The sequence below is a fragment of the Acanthaster planci genome, linkage group LG13 (genome assembly GCF_054643075.1).
Source record: "Acanthaster planci isolate LZ-2023a linkage group LG13, COTS_SCS, whole genome shotgun sequence".
Lineage (NCBI taxonomy): Eukaryota > Metazoa > Echinodermata > Asteroidea > Valvatida > Acanthasteridae > Acanthaster > Acanthaster planci.
The window spans coordinates 2,750,365-2,764,726 of record NC_141789.1 but is presented as its reverse complement, the minus strand read 5'-3'; the positions used below and the strand labels follow the sequence as shown (position 1 = coordinate 2,764,726).

Here is a 14,362-nt window from a genome sequence, read left to right as displayed (position 1 = left end):
AATTGATATTTGGTGTTACTTTGCTTTACAGCAATATTCCTGATAAGAAAAAAATTAAATTCCAGTTCAGTGGCTGAAAACAGGGTTGGATCCTGGGCCAAATTTCTGAAAGGTTGGGCCAAATTATTTTGAAAGTTTCTGCGACCTTTAAAGGCCTTTCTGCGGTTGAGGCTGTACACGTATTTGGTGCTCTTTTACAGACTTTTGGAAAGAAGGGAAGAGACATAGATTTTCCCCCCCCCCCAAAAAAAAATAAAATTGTTTTTCTCTCAGTAGTAAAAAATGCCTCTGCACATAGTCTCCTTTACCCGTTGCCCCTTTATCCAGCCACCAACTTTCTCGCCCCTTCTTTATGCCTCCCTGCATATGTCCATGCTTGCTTGATTCCTCGTTTGCTTGTTTGTCACTGTCCAGTCGTCAGTTTTGCCAGAAAGATTCTGTTAGGATCAAAATGTCAGCCCCTCTTACTGTTTCGATGTGCATTTTAGGTTGCTTTGGGAGTTCATATAAAACAGATTCATTTTTCATTGACTTGAAAGGAGACAGCAAGTTGTTTCCTTGTAATAAAGCTACGGAGAGATAAGGAAGTCTCAAATTCATTTGATCTCTTTCTTGTACATTCTTGACATTTTCTGGCAATTTTGGCAACATGGCGTACGCATTCACGCCCACATGTGCTGAGCTGGGTGCGCCGAGGTAATAAGCCAGATCACCAATTACTCAACTGCAGCTTGAACAAGGCCGGGAGTCTGGGAACCATCGGTATGTCATACTTTAATTGTTTTCCCTGCAGGGCCTATGACATTTTGGGATTTGAGCCCAGTGAACTGGAAGGCAAGTCGCTATACGACATGATCCATCCGCAAGACCTGGCCGCCATGTTCGCTTGCCACAAGACCTGTAAGTCAGTCGCTTTCATTTTTATACCTCATACTCTGCGTGACAAAGTGTAAAATCTGATAAATTACTTGTTAAACTTGTGGCAGAAGCTGCAGATTGAGGTAGATACGTTATGAAGTTTTCTACTTGTGGAAATTGAAAAACATACCAGCTGGCAGTTTTCAAGATGAATCTTAGATGTTTATGTATAAAAACGTACCCCGTCTCTGTTTCCAACAGTTTGCATCATTGAATCTTAAACTATAATTCAAATTGGCATTTGCCCGGGTGTCTTAATTTCATTTACTCCCATTTTCCTGTGACTTTTCACATTGGTCAAAAAGCTCCTGGCTCTGGGGCATTGTAAGTTTGGATGCACCAGAACAGAACCCCTGAAAAAAAAAAAGAAGAAACTACCTGGGTAGAAGGTGTCCAGAGAAATACAAAGCAACGTCTGAAGGATGTGACTTTAGAACTAGGCTGCCTCGTCATAGAAAATAAAACGAAAATAACTTCATTGTGGATTTTCATTGTGCCAAGCTGGGGCTGTGTTGCTGGACCACACAATACTCCAAGCAGACAGAGTTGGTACCATGTCATTTTCTGCGAGTCCAAGTCCAGATTTGGTTCTAAGTCATTTGGTCACAGGTCAACTCCAGTCAATTAACCCAAATGCAAGGCAAGTCAGAAGCCTCTCTGTCCGGGTGCAAAGTCAAGTCACACATTATTGTGTCTGGCTGTGATTAAGCAAATAGGGCCAGGCGTTAACTTAAGAATTACAAGTTTTGGACTGTTGAACTTTACTCGCTTTGATAAGTGATACTTATACTTTAATCACAAATTGATAGGCCTAATTTCAAAGTTCGGGGGGGTCAATCAAGTAGCTTCTAGCTTGTGTTGGTTACAAGTCATAACTTTTAGAAGTCCTAGTTGTATCACAAGTCCAAGCTGGTAGTTACAAGTCAACTCCCAAAAAATAGCAACTCAAGCCCGACTCAAGTCTGACTCGAGTTCATGTGGCATGAGTCGAGTCAACAACTCTACCAGCTCATGATGTACAGAGAGGATAGGCTGAAATTCTTAGGCTCTTCCCAAATCAAATGGTTTTGGCTGAGAGCGGCACACAAGTCTATGGCAAATTGCTTCAGCCTCTAGCGAGTGGCATCCATAGGTACAAGGGTTATTTTAAGCCATGGCCATATCTTTGGAGGTGGCTATACTGGAGCCTCTTGTGATTTTCCTTGTTCAAAATATCCCGTTTCCGCCGATGATTTTTCTTGCAGTGGTGGACACGGACGAGATCCACACGCTGTATTTCCGGCTGATGACCAAGAACTCCTCATGGGTGTGGCTTCACACAAGGGCGAAGGTCATCACCAAGAACTCCCGTAAGCACTCCATAGTGCTAACGCATTGCCCTGTCAGGTGAGTCGATCTAGCCGTGTTTCAGCAATGTGCGTCAATTGGTGTTTCCTCAAGCACTTGATGGCCTTCATGACAGAGTTGCTGACTCGAGTCATGTGACTTGGACTCGAGTCGGACTGGAGTCGCTATTGTTGTGACTTGTGACTTGACTTGTAAATACATGTACCAGCTTTGACTTGTGACTTGACTTGGACTTGCAAAAAATGACTTTTGACTTGACTTGGACTTGCACAAAATGACTTGTGACTTGACTTGGACTTGCACAAAATGACTTGTGACTTGACTTGGACTTGCAAAGAATGACTTGTGACTTGACTTGGACTTGCAAAAAATGACTTGTGACTTGACTTGGACTTGCGAAAAAGGACTTGTGACTTGACTTGGACTTGCACAAAATGACTTGTTGCCGACCCAAGTCAGACGTTACTCGACCGTCTCCATATATTTTTAAGCTATTCAGTTTACATCTTATGTGCATAAAAAACGGACTTCAGCTTGCGCACCGGCTTCTGCTTCACCCAGCTGCAGCTGTAGATCAGGGCAGCGTGCATATCATGCTGCTACGTTGCGTTGCATTGACGTGTGACTAGGATAAACAGTGCCCTCACTATCTCATCATTTTTACCTAAACAGAAGTCCAATATACGACAGATATGTGATTAACTGCAAGAATAGTAATTACCACACAAGTGAAAAAGAGAATTATGGAGGCATTGTCAACATAATAGGAGAAAAGGTATCATTTGTCCAAAACTCATAACTTGTAACTTCGTAAGTTGACGCCTGGTTCTTTTTGCTTAATATTACAGCTGGACAAAATAACGTGCAGCTTGACTTGTACTTGGACAAAGAGACTTGTGACCTGAATTGTGTTTAGACCAAATGACTTGTGACTTGACCTGGACTTGACCTGTGACCAACTGACTTGTGAAATGACTTGGACTTGCATATAATGACTTGTGAAATGACTTGGACTTGCAAAAAATGACTTGCTGCTACCTCTGCTTTATGTATACAGCACCGTCAATGATACAACTGGAAAACGTTACTGTAATTGACCTCTTGCCGTTTGCGAATTAGCCACACCCTTAAACAACTGTATGGAATTTTGTATTTTGAGTCTTGTTTTTCTCAGCTTTTGTGCGGCCCGTGTCCATTTTGTAGGTATTTCATGAGCCTACGTTGACACGGTTCTGCTAAGATAGTTCAATTGAAAGACCCTGCCTCCATCTGCATGCCCATGTTCAGCTGACTCCTTCGTGTGAGGACACTATGGGCATTTGCGAGCATCTCGTTGAAAACTAATTGTATGTTACATATCAAGGGTTCCCCTCCAGAAATTCATTTCATTGGAAAGCTCAGAATGAACTGAATTCAGAAGCTGCAACGTAATCTTCCATTGCAGAGGGAACCCCTTATTGTGCTTGAAACACTTCCCAGCAGATTTTGAAGGATTGTGTTAGTTTAAGAAATTATCTTGACAAAAAAAGTAATATTTCAATGTCAAACAAATGAAGGATTTTTTTAAATATTATGTTTACAACTTTTTATATCTCACAGGGAAATGGACAATTCGTACCTGCACCAGGAGGCCCGGGCAAGGACCAGGTATGGCCTGGACGAGTACCTCAAGCTGAAGCACATGAACCACTCAGGAACGGACGGGGAGACGTCATCTACCCCACCCCAGTCGGACGCCAGCCAGAACAAACGGCGCTGGACCAGCAACGACACCTACGTGGTGGCCAGCCAGAGCCCGTACAAGCTGAAGGATGACTACTCGGCGTCGCTGCACAGCCCCCATGGGGCCTGCCCGTCAAGCTACCATCAGAGCTCGGAACGGCACTCCCCCGTCTACCCATCCACCTATGCCCCTCACCGCTACCAGAAGGCTGCCCAGGGGTTGCAGAGCTCCCCGGAGAAGGCGCCCCTTGAGCGGGAGCCTCCGCCGATGAACGTGAACTTCTACGATTATGCCCATTCGTCGGACGATTTCATCCCGGGCGGCCCGCTCCATCCAAATCACCCCCAGCCCCACCCAGCGCTCTCGATGTATCAGATGGTAGCGCACCTGCCACCTGAGATGTACGATGCGGAATCGTACCGCAAGCACGCCCTCATGTTCATGGAGAGTCATACCCAGCTGGCAGGGCCTGGTATGGTGCCAAATTATCACCACCACCACATGGGGCAGTATCAACTCCCACTCACCCCGCAGACCTCGCCCCAGTCCTTCTACCCACAGGGACACTTCCCCGTGCACTACCCAGAACACATACCAACGGGTCACCCAGCAGGGCGCCCCGTGGGGCCAGAGACGCTCTCCCCTCCCCCTTCGCCAGACCGAAATTTCAAGCCTGCCTGCATGTACTCATCTGTCGGTCCAGGTGAAGGTTTGAACAAAGGACCTGAGCCAGTCTTTCCCGCTGACTGTTGCAAGGCCGAGCACTACGCCTCTTTAGTTGTAAACGGTGCTGTGCAAGTGAGGCTACTGGACGGTGCAACATACCCGCGCACCCAGTACACCAATGGCTATAGCCATGAATATCCCCACGGCGACCAGTACTCATCAGAGACAAGCTGTCTCTACGGCAACCACTACGAATCAGACATCGAGCTGAAGCCCTTCCAGAGGGTGAATGCTCCGCCCCTGCACAAAATGGACAGTTCACACCGCAGCCTTGTCTCCTACGCAGAGAGTCCTACTGGCAGCAACCTACCGAATCATGGCTACCATAGCGACAGAGTGGCACATGATCGGGAGAGATGCTTACCGTGCCCAATGGCCAACACAAAGAACGGTTGCCTAGCGCCCAAGTTACCTCCAGTGAATGAGGTCCGCATCGTAAGTCCTGCCTCCTCCTTACCTCCTATCGGAAGTTTCCTGGATTTTCTGAATGAGGATGCTGACATTCCGGCAGCCGAAGAAGCGTGTTAATAAAAAAGATTCAGCGAGCTTACAAACAAGACCGGCTGTACGGTTTGGCTCTCAACATAGACTTGATCAACCACTGTCGTTTGTTGCCAGTCGTTTCTCTCCAGTAAAAGCATTTTGTTGAAGCACATTTCAGAAATGATTTTGCACCTACCGATAAAAGCAAAACCGGGTTCCTCTTTTTCATTTTTTCTTTTTCTGTTAGAGACAACACACATAAGTGAAGCCACAAACTAATAGTCTTGTTTATTGACAGGAAGTCTATCCAAAAAAATCATTGGACATTTTCTAGTCTTGTGATCTTGTCTGCTGCTGAAAATTTCTTGCTGCTTAATTTCTTTTTTGGGAGAGGTGAGAAATTCTTTAAATTTTTCCTGGCTGTTGATGATGTCAGTGTTTCTATAGGGGAATTATTTTTAACCATTTCTCGTGATTGTGAGAAAGTCTTTTAATCTATTCTATTTGGTTCAGTTCTCAGGTGTAACTGTTCGATTGGCAAAATGTAATTGCATAACATGTAAAACTTAGCTCAAGATTGAATACATGCACACGTGACCTGCAAGCACGATGTGGTCACTTTACGGGTTCTTACACCAGTTCATGTGACCAAGGTAGTTTTGTTTTGTGGCTTCAAACTATCACGGGTTCGTGGCAGATTCTGTGTGTTGTGGTTCTTCTCCATTTCGATTCCTCGGTTTCAATTTGAAGCAGTTCCTTCACACACCTTCCTAAAGATAGCTCGTGAGAGTCGGGCAAGTTTTGCTTTCACTGTGTCCTGCTATTGCAAGTCGTTTTGTCAATTTCTAATCGTAAATCTGTACTGTACAAACTATGTATTTACTGATTGATACTAGCTATTTATATGTATATATCCGTACTCTATTAAAGTTGGTCTGAAAAGTGCCAAAGAAAACAGTTGTGGGGCGTGCATGGTGTTTGCACATGCAGGGCCCTTTTTCACTTTCGGTGAGTTATCAAATCTTTCACAAGATAAAAAAATGTCTGTGAAACAGAAGTAAGCAGGGCCCCATGTCATAGCGTTGCTAAACAGCTACTGGATGAGTTGGGCTTATTAGAGCAGAAAGACTGAGTTGCTCAGGCTGTGGACGTAGTAACAGTGGGGTGCTCATGCATTAAGATCTCTCTTGTGTTACGGATTTAAGGCAACTTTCTCTTCCCGTGGGGTTAGGCGTGCCATTGCCGCATTTGCTGCTCATTGGTCTCCCTGAAATAAACGCAGCAATCAGCTGTTAAGCAGCACTAGTAAACTGGGCCCAGGTACATTCTGGTCTCTCTCTCTGCATTGCCCATGACAGCTGGACATTGTAATGTCATCAACAATCCCATTGACAGTACTTTACAGGGACTAGGAAACGACTTGATGAAAAGTTGTCAGGATGTAAAGGAACAGACTGGGCTGAATTTGGTGCTTTTGTTGTCAAGAGCAAAATAGATTTGGTTCTCAGTCCTTCCATTTTATTCATAAACTCCAAAACAACACCATAATGATAAGAACTGGGGGGGAGGTGTTTTTAAATATGGGCTTCATCTCCATTTTGGCCACAGGCATCACGTTCATAGATTTAGTTTCCAGATTTGAGAGCTTACAGCTCAAAGAAGCTTCATTTCTACTGTAGGAGCTTCAACTGGTCTAGGTCTATGATCGAAGTAGTGTCATAAAGGAGGCTTGAGATGGCTCCAAAGATGAAGACGAAAAATGCCACAGAAATGCCAGCTCTCCTTTTTTTAAACTGGCTTTCGAGGTACTACTGCTACATAAGAATCTGTGGATTCCAGGCAAGTGTTCTACGTAGAAAGTTTTTGCATTTCTACGGCAGATTAAAAATACACCATGCCCACTCTGTTAGCTGAGACTCTTCAAGACCATCACAAGACCTCCAGTCTGATACAAGTCACAAGCAGTTCAAATGGACTGCGACAAAAGCATTCCTTTGTCATTGTTGACCTTGTTATTTGTGCCTGGTCTTGCACTGGTAACTGGCTTCAGGTTTGGTGCCTGGTCTTGGGTCTGTCCTTGTGACTGACTTTAGGTTTGGTCTTGTGACTGGTCTTGGGTCTGGTCTCGGGTAAAGGACTGAGCATGCCCCACTTACACAAGACTACTCTGTATGATTCCAGATCACACTTTTTGCAGGCCTAGAAGTGTGCAGTAACATTGGAACTGGACTTAGTTTAATAAGGCTAATGTAAATATCTGAACAAAAATATTTCATGTTGAAATGGAAAATGAAAGTGGGAATGTTTTATTGTCATAATTCATGACGTTCATCATCAGTCTTTTTCTACTTGAGCTGAATGTGTGTGGGTTGGAATTCTTTGGATTGGAGTTCGGGTGGTGGTGGTGCGGCTGTGGGGGGCTAACGTCCGAATTAAGGCCAGAGACTCTAAGGACGATGTCATTTTTGATGTGAACTTCAGAGTGGGGCTTTTTTTTTCAACCTTTGTCTATTTCTTATTGTGCTAAATACATGCACATGTATACTATGAATGCCCCATTCAACTCTAGTTGTATACTTGATTTATACCAGGGGTGGGGTTGTCCTAGTATTTTTTTTTAGCGGGGGCAGAGTGGGTCATGTCAAAGGTCATCATGCCCTTTGAAAAATCTGCAAGCAACAAAAGTATGAAATAACGTTAAGCTTCAAAAAGTCTGGTACTTCAGGGAGTTGCTATTTATCGCCCATCAGTTTTCCTATTAATTTCTGAGAATATTTTGAGAAAAAAAGTTATGAAAAACAGAGCAATTTCAGAGCATGGCAAAGGTAGTGTGATTTGGACATTGGGGCAGTGTTACTGGCAGTGTTCCCGGGAGAGAAAAAGCAACAAACTTGCAAGAATCAAAGGCAAACCCTTGCATGCATCTCGTAAAAGCTAGAAGAAAAATGCTCACAGAATTCATTTCCTGTGTTTGTATTTTTCCTTTTGAACGACGCATGTATTAATCTAATTTATTTGACACATGTGCAATGTACCACATGAAGTGGACTAGGTTTATTTTCAATGTGATTTTCTGCACCATATTCCGTATAGAAATCACTAGAGTTTATATATGGAAAGACCCCAATGAAATCCAAACCAGAGTCACTGTCATTATTTCCTGTGTATTTTTTTTTCTGTTGTGGTTTAAAATGACAAGCTTTCATACAGACAAGCGAAACTAAGGCCTGCCTTACGCCTAGAAGCCAGACAGTTTACGTCACGGTGGTTCAAACCACTGGCCGCTAGGAAAGCAGGTAGGCGTTGTATTGTGTAGAGGTCAACGATCCTCCTCGGAATAGAATCGAGAATAATTTTTAGAACGCCGAGAATAAAGAATATAAATAATAAAATGTTGTAACTTGAATGTCACATTCACGTGTGACTGTGGGTTTCGCGGGAAAAGCGGTCAATCTCAATGTGGGCATTGGACTGACCCAGTCCCGGGGAGAGGGGAGGGGGAACTTGGGGTACCTTTAGGGGAAACATTTTACACAATAGAATTGGGCTTTCGTCGACTCTTTGAATAGGGGACTGCAATGTGAACAGATTTCAATTTGTGGAAGGCACAACTTAAATAATGCAGAGGCTTGGTCCATTTAAATTCTGAGGGGGTGAGGGATGGGGGAGGAGCATAAGAGTGCACAGATGGGGGGGAGGTGCTACCCCATTCCATACTAAGATAATTTATTCCATCGGGGTGCGACTTAATACCCACTACTGTACTGAGAACAAATGATTTGTGTGATTTCCTTAATCCATATTTGGCAGAAGTGGAATATCTCCCCCCCCGCAAAAGGTTTGCAAACCGCTCCCCACTAACAGGATTTGTTTGCCTGTGGCAAACTTTTTAGAACAACTTTCTTCCTGCTTAGATTCAAGAAGATTCAATTTGGCTGACACTGGTACATCAGTGGTCAATTTGAGAGTATGGTACTTCTGTAATACAATATGCAGCGCTTTTATCACCTGTTTTCATCATCCTGGTTGGATACGTGATTTCACATTTACATGTACATGTATAATCCATTTGTTACATGCACACACAACAATTTTGCCGATACAGTCTCCAACCCGTTGCATTCTGACACTCGGCCGCCCTACTGCCTACCAATCAAAAGTCGCTTTGTCATTCTGTGGTGTATTCTTCACTCGGATGAAATGATCAAAATTTCCCCTCTAGTTTCTGAATAGTTACTATAACGTATGTATTTTGAATTGTCGAAAGTGTGAACAGGCTCGGCCATGCAATCACGACAAATAGGTTTTTTTTTTTCAATGTCACTTGCAACTTTATTGGTCACACAGCTTAAGAGAAGTCAAACTGCAAACATCTCAGTCAGGACCCGCGAAGATTTTGCCGTGACCGGACGTAGGATTGGATGTTCGAGAGCGCGCGAAAATTTGAATCTCTGTCAGCCAGTGACTGCCTTCGTTTTGGCATACTTGATTATTTTTCAAGATTCTCGTGTTGCTACTTCAACTGGTAAGCAATATCTCATTATCAGGAGGTTTTAAACTTTAAGCTTTCCCCCTCTCTAGGCCGCTTTAGGCCGATTCCACCCCAAGATGGAAGAAGAGATGGAATCAGACACATCATGGGATCAATTATCACAATCTAATCAAAGGCCTTATGACAACCTTCAAGAGAATGATGACAGATCACGATCAACCCTAGATAGATTAATGAGTCAAGCCCAAAATGAAACACAGTCTCAACCAAAAAGCCGTAAACGACAGCACATAACATACAGTGACGTCTACACAGATTCAGATAGTGACCCTCCACAAAACTCCCAACCCAAACGCCGTCTCATTCAGAACTCAAACATCAAGAGTCAACCTACACTGGTCATCATTAATTCCCCTGATATCAAACTTGCTAAGGTTAGCCCGATTAAAATTGCTAAAGCCTTGAACATCCTAGGTCGCAACTTCGTGAAAAGCGTCACCAAAAACAATCAAGGGGGCATTACTGTAAAATGTCATACGTCAGCCCAGGCCAAAAAACTCAAAGCCATGTCGCAACTTGATCAATGGACTATAACTACCGAATTTGCAAAATCAGAAACCCAGAGTAAAGGTGTCATAACTGGAATCCCCACTGAACTTGATGACAAAGAAATTCTAGAAGATTGCAAGAAACAAGGTATCCTAGAAGTTAAGCGTCTAATGCGCAGAAAAGATGGTAAATTGGAGAAAAGTCTGTCTGTCTGCCTAACTTTTAACACTCCCACCCTCCCTGAAACCTTCCAACTAGGATATGAAAACTTCAGAGTCAAGCCTTTCATCCCACCCGTCATCCGTTGCTTTAACTGCCAACGACTTGGTCATGTAGCTAATAACTGTCGTAGCGCTACTAGGTGTGTTCGTTGTGGCGGCTCACACTCATACGAACACTGCACACAGAAGGATGAAGTTAAATGCTGCAGATGTGGGGAGCAACATTCATCAGCATATGCAGGGTGCAATACTATGAAACAAGAAAGACGCATCCAGAACATCAAAGTTTCATACAATATATCATATACAGACGCAGCAAAGGCTATCAAAACAGACATCTCAATAAACCCAAACTCATCATCCACCCAATCTACTCCTGCAACACAACCAATGGCGACCCCTGAGGTAAAATCCACAAGTCGTGACAACCCAAATAGAACAAAAACTAAGATCAGTAGACCTATTCAACCCAAAACTACCCTCCCCTCGAAACAAAGAAAGGATGCCACCACTCAAACTGAACAGACAACTGCAACACAAACTGAATCCACGCATCAGTGCCTTTGTAGCGCAGTCAATATCCTAGAACTACTCACCGGAGTAATGCAAATAATGGATACCCTCAAGAACAAAGACGAGAGAGTAGCTGCAACTAAATCTCTTATCGATCATCTTCGTTCCGAACCTGAAGAACTAAAAAAACACAAAGAAAAACCTGGCAGACGCAGATCAACTCCACAGACTCCATCCAGCCCGAAGAAAACAGATGCGTCGAAATCCCATCAAACAAAAACAGGAACGCACTCATCTGACCAGTCAAACGCAAGCCAACCCCCCAAAAGTAACAGAAACGCAATATCATGAATATTTACACTTTGATGACAGGTTTACTTATCTTACAATGGAATGCACAATCCCTTCTGGCTCACCAAAAGGAACTAAAAGAAATAATTTACTCCTGGCCTACGGTCAAGAAACCAGACATTATTTGCGTCCAAGAAACTTGGTTGAAAGAGAACAAAAATTTCAGATTAAGTGGCTACGATGTATACCGCCATGACCGAAACAACTCAAACAAAAAAAGTGGTGGTGGATGTGCTTTTATTGTAAAACATGGAATTGCTTTCAAATACAAAACGGGTTCCAATATCCCTCTGGAGCTCCAAATAGGTGAAATTTACGATGACTGTAAAAATAAAATTAACATCATCAATGCTTACAACCCTTGCTCCACACTAGACTTCAACTCACTTAATCAAATCATTGGAAACACTGACAAGCCTTGCATAATCTGTGGCGACTTTAATGGTCACAACCCACTATGGGGTAGCTCTAAACTTGATCATAATGGACAAATTATTGATGATATTATCTCTAACAACAACTTGGTCTGTCTTAACACTGGAGAAGGTACTAGAGTTAACTCAGCACGCAGTTCCCTTTCATGTATAGATATTACCCTTGCCTCCCCTTGCATAGCTTCCAAATGCAAATGGACCATTCTAAATAACACGATGGGGAGCGATCACTGTCCAATCACTATTGAAATTAATCATCACATTTATAAAAGCACTAACCACTCTACACCTCGGTGGTCACTTAAAAAAGCAGATTGGGGCAAATTCGCAAAGGAATGCAACTGTCTTATCAGTAAGCCAGACAGCACAGTCAGTATCGACGCCACATACGACAACTTCATTCATGAACTTGATTGCGCAATGACTAATTCTATACCTAAAACCAAACCGAGTCGCACAAACAAACCCCCTACCACTTGGTGGAATGACGAATGTCAGAAAGTTATACAAAACAAAAAAGAGGCTTTAAAAAAACTGAGAAAAACTAGTCTCCCATCTGACTTAATCAATTACAAAAGAGCCTGTGCTATCGCTAAAAAAACCATCAAAGTTGCAAAAAGAAAAGACTGGGAACAATTTTGCAACGACCTTAAGCCAGGAACTAATACTAGACTTATTTGGAACAAAGTTAAACGTATTGACCCTTCTCACAAAAAGACCAACATTCCAGTCATTAATTATGATGGTAAAAATGTTGTCACTGATAAAGATAAAGTTGAGACCCTTGTTGATAATTTTGCTAAAATCAGTAGCAATGAAAACTACAACCCCTCTTTCATCAACACCAAAAAAGAGGCGGAAAGCACTCTCAAGTTTCAAGACAACAATGATGGAGTCCTTAATGAACCGTTCAACATTAACGAATTGAATCATGCCATTGAAGCTTCCAAATGTACAACACCGGGGAAAGATGAAATCAGCAATGCGGTTATCAAACATTTGCCCATTAAAATCAGGGAATACTTACTCATCATCTTCAACATGATCTGGTACACCTCCCAATGCCCTAAGCAGTGGAAAGACACTATTCTCATTCCTATCCTCAAACCAGGGAAAGATCCAGCCAACCCTTCATCTTACCGCCCAATAGCTCTCACCTCCACCTTATGCAAGCTAATGGAACGCATGGTTAACTCCCGCTTATTGTGGTATATAGAAGCACATGACCTCTTCAGCCAGAAACAGAGCGGCTTCCGTAAAGGACGTAGCACAAAAGATCACATTCTCAACCTTGAGTCGTCCGTCAACAAAGCCCGTGCTAACAAAGAAAGTACTCTAACAGTCTTTCTTGACCTTGAGAAGGCTTACGATATGCTATGGCGTAAAGGGATCATAATTAAACTCCAAGCCATGGGCATATATGGGCGAATAACCCGCTGGATTGATAATTTTCTCTGTGATAGAAAAATCCAGGTTAAGGCCAACAATATTCTTTCTACTGAAAGAACCCAGGAAAATGGTGTTCCCCAAGGCAGTGTCATCAGTCCTTTGCTTTTTAACATTGCAGTGAACGATCTCTCCCAGCACCTTCCCAACGTCAAAGTTTCCCAATATGCAGACGACATAGCCATATGGAAGTCTAACAGGAACATCTCTTTCCTTGAGAAAATAATCCAAAATAGTCTCAATAATATTCTCACTTGGTGTGAAAAATGGGGTTTCAAATTATCCTACCCTAAAACTGTTGCAGTTCTTTTCACCAACAAACAGAAAACCAATATCTCCCTCTCTATCCAAAACCGCTCGATCCAATTTTCACAATCAGCCAAATTCCTGGGCGTTACCTTTGACAGCAAACTTACGTGGAAACTACATATAGATAATATTGTCATGAAATGCAAAAGAAAACTTAACCTCCTGCGCTGTATTAGTGGGACCACGTGGGGCGCTGATTGCAAGACACTTTATCAGTTATACTCAGCTTTAATCAAACCAGTTCTTGAATATGGATGTGAAGCTTTCGACTCCGCTTCCACTACCATGAAACAAAAATTAGACAGCATACAATATCAAGCTCTTAAAATCTGTACAGGGGCTCTCCAAGGTACTCCTCTCTTCAAGCTTCAATTAGAATGTGGCGACCCTCCACTGAATCTCCGTCGTCAATTCTTGAGTGACATTTACAGCATCAAAATAAAGGCTCACAAAAACCACCCAAATCAGTATATTGATCAAGATAACTGGCAAAAAAATTACTTCAATGAGAAATGGAGTCAAACGCCACACAAAACTCCTTTTGAAGCCAGAACTACTAAATATGATATTGTTACATTCCCTTTGACTAACACCTTTCCATATTGGCACTATTACAATCCTAACATATCTACAGAAATCTTTTCCCGGATCTCATACAATGACGACCCAAACATGCGAGGAAGTACCAGCAAAGATGTTATTAATACGGTTTGGCACAAATCACTTCAGATCTATACTGATGGATCTTTTAATCCTGACCTCAACACAGTTGGCTGCAGTTTGCATATTCCCCAACTTAACTACTCAAAAAATGTCAGACTTAACAACGGTATCTCTATTTTCACAGCTG

General features: G+C 42.8%; 1 protein-coding gene across 3 annotated transcripts in view; it reads left to right on the top strand.

The window, feature by feature from the left end:
• The window catches only part of LOC110977116 (uncharacterized), a 49,514-nt gene extending 41,174 nt beyond the window's left edge, over window positions 1-8,340 (top strand). For all 3 annotated transcript variants that reach the window (XM_022230955.2, XM_087144938.1, XM_022230956.2), the window contains 3 exons: window positions 794-900; window positions 2,163-2,304; window positions 3,865-8,340. In XM_022230955.2, coding sequence (XP_022086647.2) covers window positions 794-900; window positions 2,163-2,304; window positions 3,865-5,242 — 1,627 coding nt within the window. In that variant the 3' untranslated portion in view covers window positions 5,243-8,340. The remainder of the gene's footprint in view (window positions 1-793; window positions 901-2,162; window positions 2,305-3,864) is intronic.
• Window positions 8,341-14,362: the final 6,022 nt, after the last annotated feature.